At 43.2% G+C, this 22580-nt stretch overlaps 1 protein-coding gene across 4 annotated transcripts in view; it reads left to right on the forward strand.

Moving 5' to 3' along the window:
- Cdc7 (cell division cycle 7) overlaps positions 1 to 8079 on the forward strand; it is a 19994-nt gene extending 11915 nt beyond the window's left edge. For 2 of the 4 annotated variants that reach the window (XM_029476899.1, XM_029476898.1), the window contains 3 exons: positions 277 to 359; positions 2944 to 3093; positions 6627 to 8079. In XM_029476899.1, coding sequence (XP_029332759.1) covers positions 277 to 359; positions 2944 to 3093; positions 6627 to 7018 — 625 coding nt within the window. In that variant the 3' untranslated portion in view covers positions 7019 to 8079. The remainder of the gene's footprint in view (positions 1 to 276; positions 360 to 2943; positions 3094 to 6626) is intronic. The other 2 variants (XM_021162440.2, XM_029476900.1) reach the window with 2 other exon arrangements.
- The last annotated feature ends 14501 nt before the right edge of the window (positions 8080 to 22580 follow it).

A 22580-nucleotide genomic window follows, 5' to 3' on the forward strand; every position in this document is an offset into this window, starting at 1 on the left:
AAAACAAAACAAAAAAAAAAAGGAATTTTATTTATAATGCTACCAGGACAGAATTTTGTGTGAACTAAATTAATAGCTTACATACTTTTGTTTTGGTTTTTGGTTTTTTTGGCTTTTTGAGACAGGGTCTCCTTACATAGCCCTGGCTGTCCTGGAACTTTCCGTGAGACTAGTTTAGCTTCTGGCTTCCAAGTGCGGGGATCCAGTGTGTGTGCCACTACGCTTTACTAACGGTCCAACTCTAACATAGCTGGGGATCTCATTTCTTCCTCATAGGCGGCAGCAGGTTGCCCCTAGGGCAGGCACACCAGGATTCAGAGCGCCAGAGGTCCTGACAAAGTGTCCTGACCAGACCACAGGTATGGAGCTCAGAAGTGCCCAGCCCCCACCCTGAGGAGCCCTTGTTCTGCGTGTAGTGTTTGTACTCGCCACTGATGCCCAGTGTCCCACTTCTAAGATGATGTGTTTCTTTTTTGTGTGTTTTGTTGGTTTGTTTTTTGAGACAGGGTTTCTCTGTGTAGCCCTAGCTGTCCTGGAACTCACTCTGTAGACCAGGCATGGCCTCAAACTTAGAAATTGACCTGCTTCTGCCTCCCAAGTGCTGGGATTAAAGGCGTGCACCACCACTGCCTGGTTAGACGATGTGTTTCTTTATGGAACTTCAAATCTTTTTTTTTTTTTAAGATTTATTTATTTATTTTTATGTATATGGGTACACTGTGGCTATACTGATGGTTATGAGCCACCATGTGGTTGTTGGGAATGAAGGTTGCTCACTCTTGTTTACCCCACTCGCTCTGGCCTTGCTTGCTCCGGCCTAACCTAAAGATTTATCTATTATGATATCTATGTACACTGTGGCTATCTTCAGACACAGCAGCAGAGGGCATCAGATCCCATTACAGATGGTTGTGAGCCACCATGTGGTTGCTGGGATTTGAACTCAGGACTTCTGGGAGAGCAGTCAGTGCTCTTAACCTCTGAGCCATCTCTCCAGCTCAGAACTTCTGATCCTAATGCTGGTTTGTTTTTTTTTTTTTTTTTTTTAAATGACCCCCCTCCAGCTTGCCCCATAGATTGTATTTGCTCAGCCTATCTGAAAGATGATCTCATCACAGAGAATTCTTGCCATCAGCTTTCAGGGACATTGTATTTCTGTCAGGGTGAGAATTACAGTGCTCACCTGTTTACTTCAGACTTCAGAAATTCTCTATGGTATAGGTGAAGTTTTTCTTTTTCTCTCTTTTTTTTTTCTTTTTTCTTTTCTTTTCTTTTTTTGCTACCATGAAAATAATACAGTAGCAGTTAACAGAGTTTAAAAAAGAGGAAAGGTTTCTAGAATACAAAAAGTTGTAGAACCTAGAAGACGCCGAGTTAAATGTATAGGTGGCTCTTGCTGTCGTGGAGTAGGACTTGGAGACCCTGAGTTAAATGTACAGGTGGCTCATGTGGGTCACTTGGATTCACTGTGCACGTGTCTGTGCTGCTAGTGATGTAAAATGAGTGTGACTGTTTGCATTTTTGTTAGGACACGCATGCTCATAAGTATAAAATGACTTGTTAAACATGCTGATGACACTTAGGGTATTGATGGGCATCTATTATTCAAAGGGTTATGAAAGGAAGCTCATGTGATAGAAAAGACCACCTCTGAGGAAGTGCTATAGAGTTGGAGATTAGCATTGAGCAGGACCCAAGAAACTCAGGAAACAGCATAGTCCCGGGCTGTGGAGGAAGCTCTGAGGGTGGTGTTGCTTAGTACAGAGTGGGAGTCAGAGAAAGACTCCGTGTATCACCGTGACCGCTTGGACTGTGTGTCATAGATGCCGTTCAAGGAAAGAGAATGGCTATGTTCTAGAAGGCCAGTGCACACGTGCAGGGAGAATAGATTCTGTAGGCTAGTGTCCTGCAGTGGTCCAGCTGAAGGGTGAGGAGTGCCTGAGTGTCGGCACTTGTGACAGTGAAAATGAGGGTAAGCAAGTGACAAGCATGCCTAGAAGGTGCTGCATGTCAGCACTCACATGGCATGCTGAAGAAAAAGGATCTCAGAGTGTTTACACAACTAGCTTGAGGGTCAAGGACCTGTGCCCAGAAACAAGGTGGAGAGTGAATGAGACCTGGTGTATAGGGAAAGGTAGAATTGCACTGAGCCATAGTGGGTTTGAGATTTGTGGCACATCCATATGGAATGTCCTACAGAGCCAAAGGTCAGTCTGAAGCTCAGGGAATGAGCCAGTGTGGAAACACAGGTGAGCATCGGTAAAAGATGAAACTCCAGGGAGAACATGCAGCAAAGAGTAAACTTGCAGGCGCTGAGGAGCCTCAGCACTGACGGCAGAGGAGCAGACAGTGATTCAGATGAATCTGACAGGATGGTGCTGAGTGGCCAGGGGAACCCCAATAACTTAACACTAGGACGTTAGGAGGTAGGAGGGAGAAGTCTTGTCAGCCTGGTTTTGTTTCTGTTCTGGTGCTGGTCTCAAACCTAGGGTTGTAGCTGCACTGGTGTTAATGCTCAGTGTGTCTCACTAAAAGGAAAATACTTGTACTACCAAGTCGCCATCTTGAAAAGCTTGAAAAGATTTCTTCCCAAACACTATTGTTGAATTTCCTTTGATCTTATAGGATCAAATGTAAATGTACATTTATTTACAATTTTCTAATGATGAAATATTTCTAATTCATCAGCGTGTTCAAGAGAAACCGTCTTGCAGAAGGAATGTTGAGTTAGAGTTGTGGTTATACTTCAGAATCTCCCAAGAAACTTGAATGTCTGTCCCAGAACGATTTGAAGAGAATCCTGTTGAACTGAGCCTGTGTGTCATACATAACTTAAGGTTTCTAAGATGATGTTTGTTCTCAGTAAAGTTGTGCAGCTACTGGTTTAGGTGATCGTACGTTGAGAATTTCAGGCTGGTTTTTAAAGTCTGTTTTCTGTCACAGCGATTGACATGTGGTCTGCAGGTGTCATATTCCTGTCCTTGCTCAGTGGGCGGTACCCATTTTACAAGGCCAGTGATGACTTAACTGCTTTGGCTCAGATCATGACAATTCGAGGATCCAGGGAAACTATCCAGGCTGCTAAAGCTTTTGGTAAGTTTTAAATTCTAAAACAAGGCAGATGCTTTTGATTGTCGCCTATAAATTGCTAAATAAATGTTGCAAAATTCCCCTCGCAAGTAAACTTACTCCGTGTTCATAAGTCATGTACCCTTAGGAATTTATTCACTTGCTTGAAAACAGTAACTTTGTTTAAAAAGAGTGGACAGTTGTTTACAATAGAGTGCCATGTGCCCAGCACACATAGTGCAGTAGTGACTGGTATGTAAAGAGTGGACAGTTGTGTATACTACAGTGCTGTGTGCCCACACTAGTGTTTACTGCTGGACTTTACACTCCTTCCTTTGTCAGCTAACTAGAAGTCAGCATTGTAGTCTATGTCTTCCATTCTATACATTTTCAATAGGAAGTTTAAATCTGTTGTATATTAAACATTGTACTGGGCACTAAAGTAAGGATTACTACGAAGGAAGATAACAGAAATGTATATTACTAGTATTTGGTATCTGTGTGGTTAGGGTAGCAAAGAAGAAATACGTCTTTTATGGCATATTCTCATGTATGCAAACATATATGGAATTTCTTTAGTTTTTTTGAGACAGGTTTTCACTGTGTACCTCTGGCCCACCTGGAATTCACAGGGATCCTCCTGCCTTTGTGTCTGGAGTGCTTGTATTACAGATATGTGATACCATACTCATCTTGTGAGCATAAATATTAGCAACACAGGTTAAGACTGCAGTAACACATTCTATGGGTGCCTAAGAATCACTTCAGCCTTGCTCTGGTAGCCAAACTCAAATGGCCATGATGTGTGTGTTTATTCTCCAGGTAGTATTATAGTTGCTGCTTCCCAGAGGTCGGTGAGTAATATGGACAGACTCTCAGCTGGCCTACCTCAAAAATAACTAAGCTGCTATGTGCCCAGCCCCAGGGCCAGTGGTTCTTAAGCAGGAATACATATCAGAATTAACTAACCAATTTTAAGAACTGCATTATCTGCCCCTACCCTACCCACTCACGGACAATACAATTTAGAAAATGCAAACACTTGTTAGGATGCCTTCTGCTTAGAATGACTGTGAAAGGCCTTTGCTGTTGAACACCAGCTGCCCAGGTCTGATGTGCCAGAGCACTGTATGGAGGGCTTCAGGAGAGTCTCAAAACAGGCTTGCCAAAAAGTGTGTCAGCAGCAGCACTGACTCTGCAGTGTGTGCCTCTTACCTAGCATAAGAATACTTTGTTTGAGATTAATAGGCTGAAATGATGCACACAAGGGAGAGGTGACATTGTTGTCTTGAAATTAGTATTGCATTACAAAGAATAGAACATGCTTACATATGTTCTCAACCACTTAAAACTTTCTACCTCCCAGTAAATAGCTTTAAGAGAAGGTCAGGGGATTTGGAGTTTGTCAGCCAGTAATGAAACGTTAAAGAATTTGAATTTCTATCATTGATAATCAAAGGTATAATGAAGTAACATCTGATGAGAAATACTCTGGGGCAAGTCTGTTGATAGCATGCAAAGCCTTCTGAAAATTTGCTGTTACAGTGCTTTTATCTTGTTTGTAGTGTGACAGTTTAGTGGTTTTTCTAGCATAGCATCTGTAGTAAGTTCAGCCAGATCTGACAACCTTGAGCTACTGTAGGAGAAGACTCAATGCCCACAGACCCGCTCTGTCATGAGTGCTGCCTCACCTGTTGTGCAGAGCCTGCCCCGTCGCAGTGGGCCTTAAGTACTCATTGAATCATACTAAGTAAATTCAAAGACAACTTGGAGCTGAAATCAATGCCTGACACAACATATCCTCACTGAATGTGTTCATTAGGTTGTTCCTTCAATACTTTAATGTATTCTTGGTCAAGTGCTAAAATTTATGTGTATTTATGGCCTGGGACTTGCTGAACTTCGTCTCTTGATGTCAGCACAAACTAATAAATTAAGGGATAAACTGTACTGCTGTCCTCCTCTGGCTAGAGTTTCCTAGCCAAGAAGAAGAGAGAGCTCCAAAAGTAAAACTGGATTGATGCGCACCCTCATGACTTAATTTGTGTTCATTTGTCTCTGTTGCTTTCTCTGGTCCTGCCCACCTCTTTTTCCTGTCTGGTAATTAATTGTATTAGAAAATGTGAAGGTGGCTTTTTATTACCAAGATTGCTTTATTGGCAAGCTGCATATTCCTTCAAGGAATCTATGTGTGCAGCTCAGTGTTTAAGCCCCATGCCTGTATAACAGGGAAGTGTACAGTATATGACTACTGTATAACAGGGAAGTGTACAGTATATGACTGCTGTATCACAGGGAAGTGTACAGTATATGACTGCTGTATAACAGAGAAGTGTACAGTATATGACTGCTGTTTCACAGGGAAGTGTACAGTATATGACTGCTGTATCATAGGGAAGTGTACAGTGTATGATTGCCTTTTCTGTCCTTATTTTGCTCACTTTAATAGTATGTTGATGCTAAGTTAAATTTAAAATATTTGTTTTTTTAAAAATGTGTGTATAGTGTGCACGTGTGTATGCGCTTGTGGAGGCCTGAAGTTGACATCAGGAGCCTTCCTCATTTGCTGTTCGTAGTCAGTGAGGCATAGCTTGCTGATTTGACTAGTCTTACAAGCTAGCTTTCTCTGAGGGCCTCCTGTCTCCTGAGCACCATTTTATAGGTGTGCCTCCACACTCAGCAGGCATTTGTGATAGGCTGTGGAGACCAGAACTCTAGTCCTCACACTTAATGTAATGCATGCTTTATCCACCAAGTTACCCCCAGTCCGACATTTTAATTGAAAAAACCTGAGGTCTGCTTTGTCAGTTGATTCACTCATGACCATGTTTGGGGTGGGGAACCAGGTACTGTTTATTGTCATAGAGCTAAAATCCCAGTGGAGGAAAGTGTTAGAGGTGAGAAGTGTTGAGAAAGGCAGGAAGGCTATGAAGAGGGTTTAGCACTTATGCATTGTTCTAGAACAGTTTCTAGACTATGCAAGTAAATAGGGGACTTGGGAGGTCAAGTACAACAGGCATTAACTACTTCTGGTGTGTATACCAGGAAATGTATAGGTTTGAGGAGTTCAAAGTATCATAATCTTCAAAGAGCCCACAGACTTATAGGTGAAACAGACATGTTTCATTAGTTATGACAGTAAAAGTAATGTTTCAGTTTTGCTGATTATAACAGAAACTTAACAAGGACTCTCAGAATCCAGCCCTTACAACTACGATTCTTGAGCTAGACAGGTGCATCTTAACACACTGGGGCATCCTAGGAAAGGCGTGAGCCCAGAGGCAGCAGGGTGAGGAGGGCAAGGGAGGAACTGCAGCTTGTAAGTTACAGAGCTGCCGACAGGTAAAGCCTGGCCTAGCCCAGCAGGCCCCATTTCCTCTCCTCTCCCTGCTTTGTAGTCTGGCTTTCTGCTGTGAAGGTTGAATACGACTGAGACGTGGCACACAGCCCTCTGTCTCATCTCAGATACAGAAGAACAGTCATAAAGCTCATGACTGCACTTAATTGGTTTTCATGAATTGCTTCTGATATGTTGAATTCTTTTTTTTTCCTTTAAGGCAAATCAATTCTGTGTAGCAAAGAAGTCCCAGCACAAGACTTGAGAGCACTCTGTGAGAGACTACGGGGTCTAGACTCTACCACTCCCAGGTCAGCCAGTGGTCCTCCAGGGAATACTTCCTATGACCCTGCTGCTTCCAAGAACACTGACCACAAAGCATCCCGTGTACAGGCTGCTCAGGCACAGTACTCAGAGGATTCCTTGTATAAAAGGGACAGCGATGGCTATTGGAGTCATCCCAGAGACTGTGCTTCCAACTCAGAAGGCTGGGACTCGGTACCTGATGAAGCCTATGACCTGCTCGATAAACTTCTGGACCTAAACCCAGCCTCAAGGATAACAGCAGAAGCAGCCTTAGTACATTCGTTCTTTAAAGATATGTGCTCCTGATACGGCTCTCCACTTACCGTTGCTGCTGTGTGTTGTAAGGTGGTGTGGATAATCACAGGTTGTTTGTGTCTGAGTCTAGGGGGAGAATGAATAACTTGTTTTAAAATGATAATATTTGTTCTGGTGTCAGATTATAAAGAGATTAAGAATTCTTAAAGAACTGGGGGAACCCTTGGCAAGGTCTTTGAGGTAAACCATCAAGTAGACTCAGATGCTTAGTGCCCTGGGTTTCTCTGCCTCAGGAGCGACCTACTGAGCCTGATGCATGGGTTTGAGGTACAGGTATGACAGGGAGAAACTGAGAGAAACACTGTTTCTAAGCAGTGTGTGCTCTGCACTGTGTGCATGGGGGAACTGGCTGTTGGTGGTGTGTGTGGAAGGTGTGCAAATGAACAAATAGTTACTGCAGAGCTGTTTGTCACCTCCTAACACAGTCATTGTAAATTACAGGGTGCTTACTGCAGTTTCTGGTGCTTCACTAGTGTTACATGCATTTATATTTGGAGCCAAATAATGTGTGTATTATTGATACGACAGAGATGCTTCTTTTTCTCGGTATTTTTTTCTCACACACCTTTGTTTAATTAGGTAATGGCCACAAGGAAAAGCGAGCATAAACTGGACATTACTGGCGATGTTTTCTGGCTTGCCAGGAGCATCCACATTTCTGCATTTCTGTTCTGAATTAATCTTGGTCAGAAGGAATGGGTCTTAGGTAATTGAGAAAAAGATAAGGGGACAAAGTAGCAGAGGGCTTGATATGGAGATTTGTGCATTATTTTGTTCTAAACTTCTCTCTGTCCGCGATAGCATCCCAGGCTTCCAGGAGTCAGGATAGACTTGCTGAGGAGTTCCTGCTTGTATCATCACAGACTAGGGAGCTGTCGCTCAGTGTTTACTGTTGTGAACATGGATAGATCAGTGTGTCTCATTGATCAATTTGCCATGTGTATATAATGCATATTTGTGTGTATACACACTTTGTCTTATGCTGTAATTTTTTAAAACTTGAATGTTTTGGGATATGTATTTAATAATAAACTTTTAGATGCTTATGTCAGGATACTTATTTAAAGAGTAATAAGTTGAGCCAGGCGCATGTGGTATGTGCCGATAGTCTGCCCAGGTCACTTGAGCATGGGGAGCCAAAGAAGAGCAGGGAAGAGAGTACAAAACTTTTATTTCTTTTTTCCATCCTGATGTGGTGGTTGCACACCTTTAATCACAAGAACTCAGAACAGATTTCTGGAGTTCAAAGCCAGCTTGGTCTGGATGATGAATTCCAGACCATCGAGGGCATGTAGTGGATCTTGTTTATATGTAAATTAAAATAAAGTTAGTTCTACTCCCTCTCAGACTAATGAGCAACTGTCCTCCACTTAGAGTATAGTAGCTGTCCCAGCAGACCTGGCTGAGTTAAGCTGGAGAGGATAGAATACCCGCGCAGATGTGCTCATTGGCCCAGGCGCCAGACTTTTCAATGTAAAGCACTGTCTCAGTAATTAAAATAGAATCTCAATGCAGCTACAAGTTTTGACTCAGAAGTTGACTCTCGGGAGCATAAGAGGGTAAAAGAATTGATCAAAACAGAGAGACAGCAGCCTCAGGAAATTGAGAATTCAGACTTGCTTTAAAAAGTTCCTACAGAGTGAGTTCCAGGACAGCCAAGGCTACACAGAGAAACCCTGTCTCGAAAAAACGAAAAAAAAAAAAAGTTCCTTTAGGTCAGGACTTGATTGACATAATGTTAACAAAGTTAGCCAGTATTATAAGTTGGTTTTCAGGAAATTTTAGTCCTTTTGGAGAGTGTTGCATCAATTTTGGGGAAACGTACTAGTCAAAATTAATAAGGAATCTGTATGGCATTCTCTCTCTCTCATACACACATACACACACACACACACACACACACACACACACACACACACACACACAGAGGAGCCATCAGATGTCTTCCTCAGTAGCTTTAAGTGTTTTGAGACAGGTGAGCTCACCAACCCAGCTAGGCTACTGGCTGCCCAGCAAGCCCCAGGGATCTGCTTGCCTCTACCTTTCTAGTGCTGGCATTATAGATCCTAGTTTTGTTTGTGGTCCTTGAGATCAGAAATCATCTCTTCAGCTCCTTTGTGGTTAACACCATTTTAGAATGGTGAATACTTCCCTGTAATAACTAGGCAAAAATAGGCATTTCTACAAAAAGATTAAGAAGGTTATGCTGGGCATAGTAGCACAGGATTTAGGAGCTCAAGGGTAGCCTGGGCTTCATAAGACTGTCTCCAAGTAACACGCTGCTTTCCAATTATAAAAGTTTCTGAAATGTGTGACGATTCTTCCTGGTTAGCTTTTTAAAAAATTCTTTCTGCTTAAACTAGAGATTGTTAAGGTTTCCACTTAATAGTCCTTTAGACATCTAGAACTATTAATGTTAAGCTACAAGTACTGGTTTTGAAACAGGCTGTACCTCAGCCTTTTTAATGAGACTTTCCCTAATAAGGTGATGAATATGCTTTTCTCAAAAGACCCAAATAGAAAACAGTGGCTCAAGTATTGTTATTCTAAAGAATCCAACTGAGTTTGTTTCAAAATCTTAACAAAACTCATCAAGTGATGCTAATCCCCTAGTTACTGGCGTCAGCATTGTAGGAACAAATTTGTGTTACAGATGTCAGAATATTGATTGCATAAGGTCTTGAAACCCACAAAACTTGTAGGCTTAGGTCTTAGTATTTTCTGTTGTTTATGTAATTGCAACCCAACATGTCACTGTAAAGTTATTTATCTTAAAAAATTTATCCAAATTTGGCAGGACTAACTGTCTGCCAGTGTCTGCAGATGTGTTGTTTCCACCCACAATGGTGCTTGTCATCTGTGGTCGTTAAAGAGCACGCTCTCCAGACAGTTGTCAAGTCTCGTTTCAAGAATTTCCCCATCTTCTTAAGGTTGATATGGCTGTTTCCTGATTTTGTCAGTGTGTGTGTGTGTGTGTGTGTGTGTGTGTGTGAACTGCCACCTCTCCTTGAAGTTCCAGACAAGCAGTGAGAAGTAGCTGAAGTGCCACATTACACAGAGAGGTCGTCATCAGAATGACCCTAGTTTCCGACAAGGTGAGGCTTCCACAACCAGCACTGTTCTGGATGCCTCAAGTGAAAAATTTGGTCTTAGCAACTGCAGACCTGGTGAGAATCTGTAGGGAAGGCCAGGGAAACTGCAAACCCCGAGCATGAGAACATTGGCTTGATATCTCAAGCGGAAGAAAAATTAGTTAAAAAGATGAAATTGACCTTGAACTTTTAGTGTTTTAGACATTAACTGGAAAGAGTTTAAAAGGATGAGTAGCTTCAAGCCTGTTTGAAGAGTGTCTCCTAACCCTCATGAGGCAAAAACAATGACTACAACGTGGATGGTTTTGTACTTCTTTTTAAGCATGTCCTATGAGCAGAATAACCTTTTAAGGGTGACACCACCAATCTTAAACACTGAGCACGTTCCACCTTGGACTCCACTGAAGCAGTGTTATAAGAAAAATAACAGGGGACTGAAGAGATGGCTCAAAGCTTAAGAGCACTGACTCCTCTTCTAGAGGTCCTGAGTTCAATTCCCAGCAACCACATGGTGGCTCACAACCAACCATCTGTAATGGGATCCAATGCCCTCTTCTGGTGTGTCTGAAAATAGTGACAGTGTACCCACATACATGAAATAAATAAATCTTAAAAAAAGAGAAGACAGAACGGCCTCAGAGATGGCTCAGTGGGTAAGAACATTGGTTGTTCTTGCAGAGGACCAGGATCATACATAGGGTTTATGGCCATCCCTAACTCCAGTCCCGGGGGATCCAGTACCTCCTCTGATATTGATGGGCACCAGAAACACATGTGCACATACAAACAGGCAGGCAGAACTCTCATTATTAATAAAATTAATTAAAAAATAAAGCAATAGGTTTTGCACTAGAAAATTTAATCCCAACACATGAAAGAAGATAGAAAATTAATAACCTCATCTCTGTTGCTAGATCAGACAATACCAGTCACTAGTGGGGAACCAAGAAGATGGAACACCCCCAAACCAGAAGAGTACAAGCTATGAGTGAGGAGCACAAATCAGAAGGAGAGAGGGCTGTCAGGTGGTTTATCTCTAATCTGAAGGGGTGTGCACACTCATTCCCTACCTCGAGATCACCATGCTGTGCTTCTGTGTGCATTTAATTATGTTTGCCCTTAGTGTAGATTCCTTCTGTAACTGCTGAAGACTATAGCCTATGCTGTAGAAATGACAGCTGGGACAAGACCAAGGAAGTGATTTACAAGCAGACAGACGACTCCATAGCCCCACGCTGTCACTTTAACTCAGTCTTCAAGAGCAGGGGACAAGGTCTGGGGAGCCCAGCACCTCCATGCTGCTCTAGACACCACGTAATGCTTTGTACTGAAAGGTGAACCCCTGGACAAAGGTCATTGGAACCCCTGGACGAAGTTACAGGCAGTTACAGAACCACTCAACGTGGGTGCTGGTCAGCAGCCCAGGTCCTCTGAAAAAGCAGTGCACTTTTAAAAAAAATTTTGTTTTCTTTGTTTTGTTTTTCAAGACAGGGTTTCTCTGTGTAGCCCTGGCTGTCCTGGAACTCACTCTTTAGACGAGGCTGGCCTCGAACTCAGAGATCCACCTGCCTCTGCCTCCCAAGTGCTGGGATTAAAGGCGTGTAGTGCACACTCTTTAATTACAGAGCAGTCTCTCTGATATTTACCTTTAAAAAGTACTTATTTTTATATGTATTTATTTATTTGCATGTATTTATTTATATGGTTCCTGTGTGGTGACAGAGGACAATCTTCAGCAGTTGGGTTCTGGGAACTGAATACCAGGCATGGATACCAGTGCCTTAACTCCTGAGCCACAGCACCTTCCTTTTGTCTATATTTAAAAAAAAAAAAATCCCATAAGTAAATATTCATATCAGGTGAAAGGAAGCATAATTTTATGTTAAAATTAAGAATACTAGCATTCTACACCCCCTGCATCTGTTGAGAAAGCATCCCTTGATTTGTCCTAAACACAGAGAAGATGGGTGCCTGCTGCAGGTGGAGGTACACAGAGAAGACGGGTGCCTGCTGCAGGTGGAGTTAGAAGCTTGACAAATAACATGAAAGAATGTGCCCTTGTTAATTTGCTTTCTTGGTAGTGATACCAGACTGGAAACTTATTTTTAAAAATTATTTTTTGATTTTTTTAGATAATAATAAAAACTTCATCATTTCTCCCTTCCTTTCCCTCTCTACAAGACCTCCTGTAAACAGCTCCTTGCTCTCCTTCAAATTCACGGCCTTCTAAAACTTAATTGTTTGATACATAAATATAACCTGCTTAGTCGATCAGAAACCTCTCTTAACTAGAGTGTCTGCTTTGGTTTTTTGTTTAGGTTTGTTTTTGAAACAGAGTCTCGTGTAGCCCAGGTTGGCCTTTAGTTTTCTGTGTAACCAAGGATACCCTTGATCTTCGACCTCCTCTTTCCAAGGGCTGGGGTTACTGGCTGTGCCACCATGCCCAGAGTGCTTGTTTTATAAGGATATATCTATACTTTGTGTACATTCCCTCTAACTTTTCTAAAGACTAGCGTGTGATTTAGACAAGAAACTCGAAGGACAGAAAAATGAAGTAGCTCCTAAATATTTCCCCAATATTCTCCCCCCACCCCACCCCCAACTCATAAAAATGTGACTTGAGTCAAGGCAGGATTCCAGTCTGATGTTTCAATTCAGAATAAGACTTGGGACTTTGTAGTTGGAATGTCTTCCCTGGAATGTCTGTGTGACAGTGACTTCCTCGGAGACCTGTAGTGAAGTACAAGTCTCTTGAAGGACGAGACCACACATTCATTTCTTTACATTTCTTACCACTAGAGAGACACAAGTAGTCAGCCGAGGCCTTAGAGCCGCCTGGGAACTTGACCCGATGGAGGGATTTCCAAGACCCACCAGGACAATCCCAGTCTAAAGATAGCCTCTTTAATTCTTAGACATCTAAAGGGTTATACTGCTTTCCCGTGGTGGACTGTCTGTCCTAAGGCTTCCCAGCTCCCCCGAGGTCCCATCCATCTCAGGACTAATTTCTCTCCTCTCCAAGCTGCTGGTACTCTGTTCCCAGAACATTGACCTCGGCGGAGGAGAAACAGCTGGTGGGAACTTTATCCACAGTAACCCTTCACAGCCCTGTGTGAAAGACCAGCGGGCAAAAGTTTCATAACTCTCTAGCACGGTCTCATTTTTAACTCTTGCTCTTGTGTCAAATGTCACAACAATAAAAAATGCCAGTGTGTATAAAATACCATGGAAAGGCAAAAATGCCCACACTTGATATATACATGTAGGACCCTGCTTCTTCTGGAGTCTTTTTTTTTTTTTTTTTTTTTTAAAGATAGCTCCAATTCTAAACGAATCACGTCAGTTCCCAAAGCTTGTTTGTTCTGAGAAGTCTAACATCTCTGAGTCCAAATTGCATTTATAAAATTGAGTCCATCAACTGGGAGTAATATAAGTTGTTAGAAGTGCATTCCAACTTGTTAATTTTGAAAGTATGTTCCTCGGAACATGGGCGTCTGAGGCCATCTGTGCTGGGGACGGATGGACGCGTATCTCTGAGTGTCTGAGCATTGAGTGGGACCTGGGCTATTCACATTTAAAAGTATAAACAGCACAACTGGGAAATGTTTTAGTGCCTCCTTGCTTAACCCTTTATCGACTGAAAAAGAAACTTTGATTGGAGGAGTGTGAAGAGAAGGAGAGAGCCAAGACTGAAAGGAATCTCAGCTGCAAAGCGCTTTGATGTGCCTGCAGTCTGGAGGGGTAAAAGTGGCCCCGAAACACAGCATCAGAACAACTATGCAGTGGGTTCTCTATCCTCTCCCCTCGCCTTTCTTCAAGTCCTCTTTGAGACATGGTTGTATTTCTTGAAAACATTCTTGCATATTTTTCCTTAACTTTTGTTAAGTACATCTGAATGGCTGCGGAGGGGTGGGGAGAGCTCAGCAGTGAAGAACAATTAGTGCTCTTGCAGAGGACCCAAGTTCAGTTCCCAGCACCTCCATGGTACCTCCATGGGCACCTGAACTCACACATAGATAAAAATAAAATAAATCGGTAACAACGATTACAAAAGAATAAAGCACATCAGGGTATTTATAGTTGGACTTTTTTTTTTAATTTTTATATTTTACACGTATGAATATTTTGCCTGCATGCATGTACACCACAGGTGTCAGCCCACCTGGAATGGGAATTAAGTATGGTTTGAGCTACAGCGTGGGTGCTGAGAACCAAGCTGAGGACCACTGCAAGAGCAAGTGCTCTGAACTTATGGTCCACTCTCCAGCACCCTTGTTTGTTTAAGTTTACACAGGAGCTTGTGTAAGGGAAACTGGCCTTGAACTAGTGATCCTCTGCCTCCCTAGTGCAGAGGTTGTGGGTGTGGGGCCGCCACAGCCAGCTGTATCAGGCTTAACTCAGTGTAGCAGAATCTGGATGCTGTGACCCTAGAGCTGCATGGTGACATTGCCTCTGTCCACCAGATGGCAGGAATTCCTTTGGCATGTTCTGTGAGGCAGCTGCCCGGGACACTTGGATGGATCTATCAGTAAGACTTTGAAGACATAAACACAAAACATCGACTCTCACAGAAAACTAAGTTTTCAGGCAAACAGAGCTGGTGGTGGTTTAACCATTCTCTACCCCCGGCTTCTCACCTGTGTTCCTTCCCCGGGCTCCCCCTGTACCTTATTACCAGTCCCTCCTGTCTATCATCTACAACAAGGCTTTATCTGTCTAATGTACGTGCCTCTGGGTCTCTAGTGCTCAGCACATAGCATGCCTGCAGTGAGGTTTATTTTTGTGTTTTGTTCTTTGAGGTCAATGACAGTTGACTTCTAGAAATGAAGGTCTGTGTATCTTTTTAAGTCTTTGGGCATGAGCAGAAATGCTGAGCACCTCCCTGCCCCCACCTTCATAGCTGGAAGGAGGAAAACCACTCCTGAAGCTTGGGGGCTCATTTCCTCCCTCCAATGCACCCCCCTTCTATTAGTGGTCAGTGGCATAGCTGCCAGCACTGTATTTCCATGCTAAGCTCCAGCTAGGATGTTCAAAGCACCCCCAGGGTCTGTCCTCTCTGCCATCTGCCTCCTTCTAATTTCCTTCTCCAGCCTCCCCTTTCTATATACCTTCGCCCAGACCGCCTTCCCAGTCACTGTGTAGTAAGGGACAAAACCACTTTGTTTCTCTGCCTCCACATCAGATCCTAACCTGTCTTTTGCCCTGGACAGATCATGAGATACACCTTGGTGCACTCAATAAAGAGGAATTGTTTTGATAATCCAAACAAAGCTAAGAATGTTTAAATTCCTCCCACTCTCTCCTCACCGCAGTGTGATATGAATCCAACTGTGTTGTAAGAGTGTGGCCGCAGGCCTGCACTCTTGAGTTATGAAATGTTGCAGCAAACTCTCCTTGTATAGCAATGTTATCAGCCAAGAACTCTAGCCTTAACCCCGCCATTGAGAAATCCGGAGAACTTTCTCTTTGTGCACAGGGACTTTCAGAAGTTTCTGCCTAATCGACATCTGTAGCATTCATAAGAATATGTGATGACATAAGGATGCTGTGGGGACTTCTCTCGCCAGAGACTATTTGTACTTCTGGTCCAAGTTGGGGCTTAGCAATACTGCACGAGCCCTCAAGCCTGATGCTCCGTTTCACATTTAAGGGATGGCAGATGTTAGAACTGGCAGCTGGGAAGAATGCAGTGGGTGTAAATGAGAACACCGTGTCCCTTCCTATGTGTGTGTGTGTGTGTATACATACATACATACATACATACATTTTCCAGCATATGATGAAGTTGGAATAAGGAGAAAAACATGGCCTTTAGCTTTTTAGTTTTCTCTGAGTATTAACTTTAGAGAATTTCATTTCCCTCGTTCTTACTTTTTTGCACATACATGTGTACCTGTATAAGGAGAAGTAGGGACAATCTTGGACTTCTGGTGACATTCCGTCTCCCTCTTTGAGGTAGGGTCTGTCATCGGCTTGGAACTGAGTGAGTGGGCTAGGATGACTGGCAAGGAATCTGTTTATCTCTGCTTCCAGTGCTGGGAATACAAGGCACTCACTCCATCCATCCATCCATTCATCCATCTGTCCATCCATCCATTTGTCTGTCTGTCCGTTTGTCTATCTATCTATCTATCTATCTATCTATCTATCTATCTATCTATCTATCTATCTTCTATCACTAATCTATCAATCATATCTATCTATCTATCTATCTATCTATCTATCTATCTATCTATCATCTATCAATCAACTATCATCTATATTAATCATCTATCATCTATCTATCTATCATCTATGCATCATATATCTACAATCTATTTATCTATCTATCTATCTATCTATCTATCTATCTATCTATCTATCTATCTCTCACCTATCTCTATTTATCTATTGGCGCTATTACCAGGCACTCAGTACATTCATTTATTTATGCATCCATTTATTAATTTTGAGACAGTGTCTCACTATGGCATGTTGGCTGACCTAGAACACTCTCTGTAGACCAGATTGATCTTGAACACAGAGGTCCACCTGCTTCTGCCTTCCAAGTGCTGGAAGTACTGGTATGCACCACCACACCTGGCAAATTGAAATAAATGTATTTATTGATTTGAGGGCAGGGGGAGCAGGGTTTTACTATGTGACGATTTGTTGGTGTAAAACTTGCTTTGCTTGGAGCTGTTTTCTCTAACCTTTCCACTATCCATTTCTTTTCAGGACCTTAAATCTTTGATATGTTACAGAAGAGGTGGGCACATGAAAAGACGGGTAGGAACAAAGGAATGGGTGTGAAACTGGGAAGGTTGAGCTGCAGCAGGCTCAATGGCCTAGAGTTTCACTAAAGCCCTGGGGTGATTAGAGGAAGTGCCTCTATTGTGAGAGCCCTGTCCCAGTGCTGTTAGGCATGGGCTCTGCACGGGTTGCTTTGAAAGGTGTGCATCAGGACTTAGTGGCTCCTAAGAGGGTCATGGAGGTATTAAAATACAATGAAAATAAATGGTTGATATATTCCTGTGTAGGGCACCAAGGCTTGAGGGAGGAAATGAGAGTTGGTTCGAACTCACAATGTCTCAGATGCTAGCTAAGGAGTTTGGGTTTCAGCTCCACAGATGGTGCTCTGCGACACCCCAGGAACTCAGGAAAATGACACAAGTTTTCCTACTCAGCAGGAAGACAACTCTGCTGTTTCTGGATAAGGTAGAGGGGCCTCAGGGAAGATGGAAGCAGAGACTAGATGCCCTGTTTCAAGCCTTTGTGACGAGAAGGTTCTTTTGCTATTGATACATACAAGTGTCTGGGCACAATGCACCTCCAGCTTTGGAGATCTGTGGGTAAGAAAAAGGATCTTCTTTTCATAGATGCTGGCTGGACCCACTCCATAGGCAGGTTTGTTTATTGTGGTCTTTTGTGTGACTGATTATATGTGTCAGTGTTCCAACTCTACTGGAATCCTAGAGTACCTGCCACTTGCTGTCCTTTTGTCTGTCCCCAGTAATCAACACAGAGCCGCACTCTCCTCTGGTTCTTGTGGTTTTGGGTGTTTACTGGGGGTACATTCCCTAGGATTTGATAACATGGTAGAGGAATAGTCTAGTCTCTCCACTTGCTAGGAGAAGTCTAAAGGTGTCCCAAGATTATATCCAGGACATGGATAGGAGACTCGACTCTAGTGAGCCAGGATTACGTCAGTCAGTATTCAGTCTTCTAAATCATCCAAAACTGTTTTTTTTCTGGAGTTCTGACTCTTGTTTCATCACTTCTGAGATTTGATGCTGGAGAAGTATTCATAGTAGGAGTAGCGGTACTCAACCTTCCTGACACTATGACTCCCTCTTTTTTTATTAGATATTTTCTTTATTTACATTTCAAATGTTATCCCCTTTCCTAGTTTTCCCTCTGAAAATCCCCTCCCCTCTCTCCCTCCCCCTAACTATGACCCTTTAGTACAGATTCTCATGTTGTGACCCCAGCTATAAAACTATTTTCATTGCTACTAATTTTGCTATTGTTATGGATCATAATGTAAACATCTGATGACCCCTGTGAAAGGGCCGTTCGACCCAGCAAAGGGGTGAGACCCACAGGCTGAGCACCGTTGACCTAGCAGATTGAGGTGGCCCCTATCCTTTTTGAAAGGTATTGGATGTAGGGTTTATGGAGACATTGAGTCAGTTTGTCAGGGGTGCATTTGTTAGGAGAACTATGACTGAAGTGAGGAATCTGAGGAGAGTTCAAGCCTAAGTGGCTGAGTTGGTGTCTCTTCTTATAGCTCTCTGACAAAGGGGGGTGGGGGGTTCACAGCACACATCTTCAGCCAGGCTCCCTGCTCAGCTGGAGGCAGGGGAGGAGTTGAGGAGAAAGACGTATAGCCTTCAATACTCCCTTTGATGTACACTCACTTCCCCAGAGGAGAAGTCCTGGCACAGACTCACAGCCAATACTCTCAGTAGAGTGCTAGTCAGTGGCCCAGAGGGGAAGAAAGGCTCTTTGCAGGTGTTCTGGCTCAAGCAGCAGGCTGGGCTGGTCCTAACTACAGTTTTATCAATGTCAACTCTAGGAGAGAATCTGTTTTGACCTTGTTAGCATGAGAAGCAGTCTATTCTAAAGATGTTAGTGCCCCCCTGTCCCTTTCCCAGGCTGGTGAACCATGGCCTCTCCTTAAACTCAGATTAAGGGCCACCATCCCACCTGTGAAAAGGAGTGGGTTTGAATCTAGGTCTCACATACAACAGGCAGGTGTTGAAGGAAATCAGGACTTTGTGGCATGTCCTAATTCATGGGTTCAAATATGTGGGCGTGAGAGGTTGATGACCAAGAAAAAAAAAAAAAAAAACATGCTTGCAACACACAGAATGGTGTGATGAGAAAGGTGTGATGAGATTCCCCCTCCCAGACTCCTTGGGGCCTCTTGTTAACCCCTGCAGTGCCGGGAGGTTCTCTACTAACACTACCAAACTTACAAACACTTTTCCAGTGTCTCTCCTCAATGCCAAGGACATACGGTCCATGAAGAATAGGTCCATCTTGTTCATACCTCTCCTTTGTTTCTTCACAGGTTTCCAGGCTACTACTGGGCCAGTGACACATACATGAGGAATAAATTATAATTTTGACAGTGCTAAAAAGTAATCAGATTTCTTTTTTTTAAGTATTTATTTATTTATTTATTATATGTACATACACTGTAGCTGTCTTCAGACACCTCAGAAGAGGGCATCAGATCTCGTTACAGATGGTTGTGAGCCACCATGTGGTTGCTGGGATTTGAACTCAGGACTTTAGAAGACCAGTCAGTGCTCTTCCAAACCACTGAGCTGTCTCTCCAGCCCTCATGTTTCTATTTTACAGGGGGAATTGACACTCGGAAGGCTTTAGCGACTCTCCTGTACTCATTCATATAGCCAGAAGGTCCAGGAACCTGAAGGGCAAAGGTGGGTAGCTAGAGGTAGGCGCTTCCACCTTGCATGCCCATGAACATGGCACCAAGCAAATGCATCATCTCCATTCCATGTCTGTTCTTTGTAACAGAACAGACTGCAGCTCTCTTTAGCTAAACAGCTTAATAGACGAGGGTCATGAGGTCACAGAAGAGAAGAACAGCCAAGGAGCTGGGGGAGAGTTGGGGTTCCAGTGTTAGAAATTAGATTGGATGAAGGCTTTGGAGTCAGGACTTCAAGTTTTTCTCCAGCGTGACCCGTGACTCATCCTTATTTGGAGTTCCAAGAGAGAATCTAACTGGCCAGAGGAGGGCAGCATGCCTGTATTGACTAAGACTGTACATAACGGGGGAAGAGGAAATTCCTTCCAAAACAATTCAAGTGAGGTTACAAGAAAAAAGTAAAAGTGTATACCAGGAATCCAAAATAAATAGCAAGTGTCCACTGAAGCAGTTAAATGGGAGGCTGGCTGCCAGAATCCTGAGCCAGGAGTTGTCGCCCTCCCCAAAGCACCCCAACACCCCCCAGGATGTGGAGTGGGGTGGGGGGGCTGGTGGGAGAATCTACCACAATGCCATCTTTGAATGCCTGCTGGGCTCTCCTGCCTGCCCCCCTCCTGCCCCCAGTCACTTGTGTTGTTCACACCTTCCTGTGGGATTATTTCAAATCCCTATTTCCTGATGACCCAACATCCTCCTGTGCCTGACTGGCAGGGGTGAAGCCTGCCGAGGCTTCAGGTAGCATCCTTGTCCAGCCCGGCACCGGCACCGGCACCATTTTCAGTAACATCCTGTGTTCATAACTCTCCAGCTCAGCTCCAAATGCCAGTTTTGGGCTGTGAAATTTTCCATGGCCTCCTGCTAGGCTACTCTTCATATATTCCAGCCCGCAGACATAGTGTTCAGCTAGTCTCCAGCCCCCATCCTGTGTTCCGTGCCATTATCACCTTCACAGGACACATCTGACTTTTTCTAACCGCCCCACTGTGGAGGAGGGGTCTACCCTGGGAACCCAGAGATGGTAACTCTGGTATACTTACATGAAGCCATCCTGGCAGCACCAGTACTGGAAACCATGGTTTTGGTTTGTGAACAGCAGTGACAGCCTCCCTCATTAATAAGGTCGCTACTAAGTCAGGTGAGTGGGTGTCTTGGAATTCTACTAAAAAACACCCAGAGAGCCCACGAGTCTGTGTTTAGGACAATGCCTTGAGTTTTTGTAGAACTTACCAGTTCAGTATTTTACCTCAGCAAGTGCCTCCTTCTGTGGTGTCAGGCCTGGGGTTAACATGTTCCATATGCTGTCATCAAAGCTCACGAGTACTATAGGGCTACACAAAGCACAAAACAGGCTTGGGATGCTACATAACTGAAACTCATACGGCTAGCATATGGTAGAGCCCAAACTCAGACCTGCTATGTTTCCCAGGACACTCAGGTTCAAACCTACCTCCCATGGGTATTTTCTCTCCTATGCAGGCACATGTGCACACGAGCACACAAACCATTGTCCCCCACAAAAGACTTTAGGGTTTTTCTGCTCTATGTTTTAATACCTTTATTTGGAGCATAATTTATGTATTAAGTCCACCCATTATAAGGCTATACAGTTGATCTTTAAGTAAATGTATATAGCAGTACAGGCAGTATAATAGTAATAGCCAAGTTTAGAACACTTGCCACCCCAATGCTTCCCTCACCCTTATGTCAGACCCTGCTGCTACCCTTGCTCTCCTGAGTGGGGTTTTTTTTTCTTCTGCAAATCAATAAGATCAAACATGTGACATGAAGTTCACGCAGGATGCATGTGTCATTCCATCTAGTTTCTCCTATTGAGTTAAGCATCCAGTATTTGTTTTTCTGGGTCTTGTTTTCTCATTCAATTACAATAATCTCAAGTTACACTCATTTTCCTGAAAAAGTTATTTAGTTTTTCATGTTAGAATTCTTTATGTATTCTGGCTATAAGTCTCTTAGTAGATACAGATACCTTTCCTGTCTATGGCTTAGCTTTTCTTTTTTCTCAGTGGTCTCTTTCTAAAAAAGCAAAACTTTTAATTTCCAGGATGTTGATTGAACCTGTCAATATTTTTCATTAAGGGAGCATGATTTGGATCTCATGTTTAAGAAATCTTTGTCAAATTTATATCTACAAAGATATTCTTCTGCCTTTTCTTCTAGATTAATTTTGAATTTTTGCACTGGGTCCATATAAGATGAAGAAAGGCTCTTTATTTATGTACCTTTATGTCGGCCTCCAGTTATCCCAGCATCCTTTACTGAAGAGGACATTGGTTTGCCGTAGTGTTGCAGTCAAGTCAATGATTTTGTCAATGACTTTAATGTCAATATCTGAAGTCAGCTCTGTTTCACAGATCTATGTTTTTATTATTACATTAGCACCAAACTGCCGTGGTTGCTGCAACTTTATTAAAAACCTTCCAAACTTCTGATCATAATTGTTCCTGTTAGGTTCTTTGTATTTCCCCATAAAGAACCAGCTTGTCAGAACAAACAAACAAACAAACAAGCAAACTGATGCCTTCTGTTACAGACTAAAGTGACAGCTCACTATTTGGACTCTGCTTCTCCGGACCACTGAGGGTTGAACCTATAGCCAGGTGCATGCCTGACTCCTGAGCTATATCTTCAGCCTTACATTTGGTTTGTTTGTTTCTTGAGACAGGGTCTCTGCCTGGACTTGATCTCACAGTCTTCTCCACTCAGCCTGGAATCACACGTCTGTTCCACCAGGCCTGGTAATAATTGCTACCCTAACGCTTTTGCATCCTGTAATCTATGAACTCAGTGGCTTGTTTTGTTTGTTCAGACCTTTTGCAATTTCTTGGCAATGCTTTGAAGTTTTCAGTGTGTAGTTTTTACATTTCTTTTTGATAAAAATTGGTCCTGGGTGGAGAGATGGCCTAGCAGTTAATCCCAGCACTCGGGAGGCAGAGGCAGGCGGATTTCTGAGTTCGAGGCCAGCCTGGTCTACAAAGTGAGTGCCAGGACAGCTAGGGCTACA

Source organism: Mus caroli, chromosome 5, assembly GCF_900094665.2.
Source record: "Mus caroli chromosome 5, CAROLI_EIJ_v1.1, whole genome shotgun sequence".
Taxonomy (NCBI): Eukaryota; Metazoa; Chordata; class Mammalia; order Rodentia; family Muridae; genus Mus; species Mus caroli.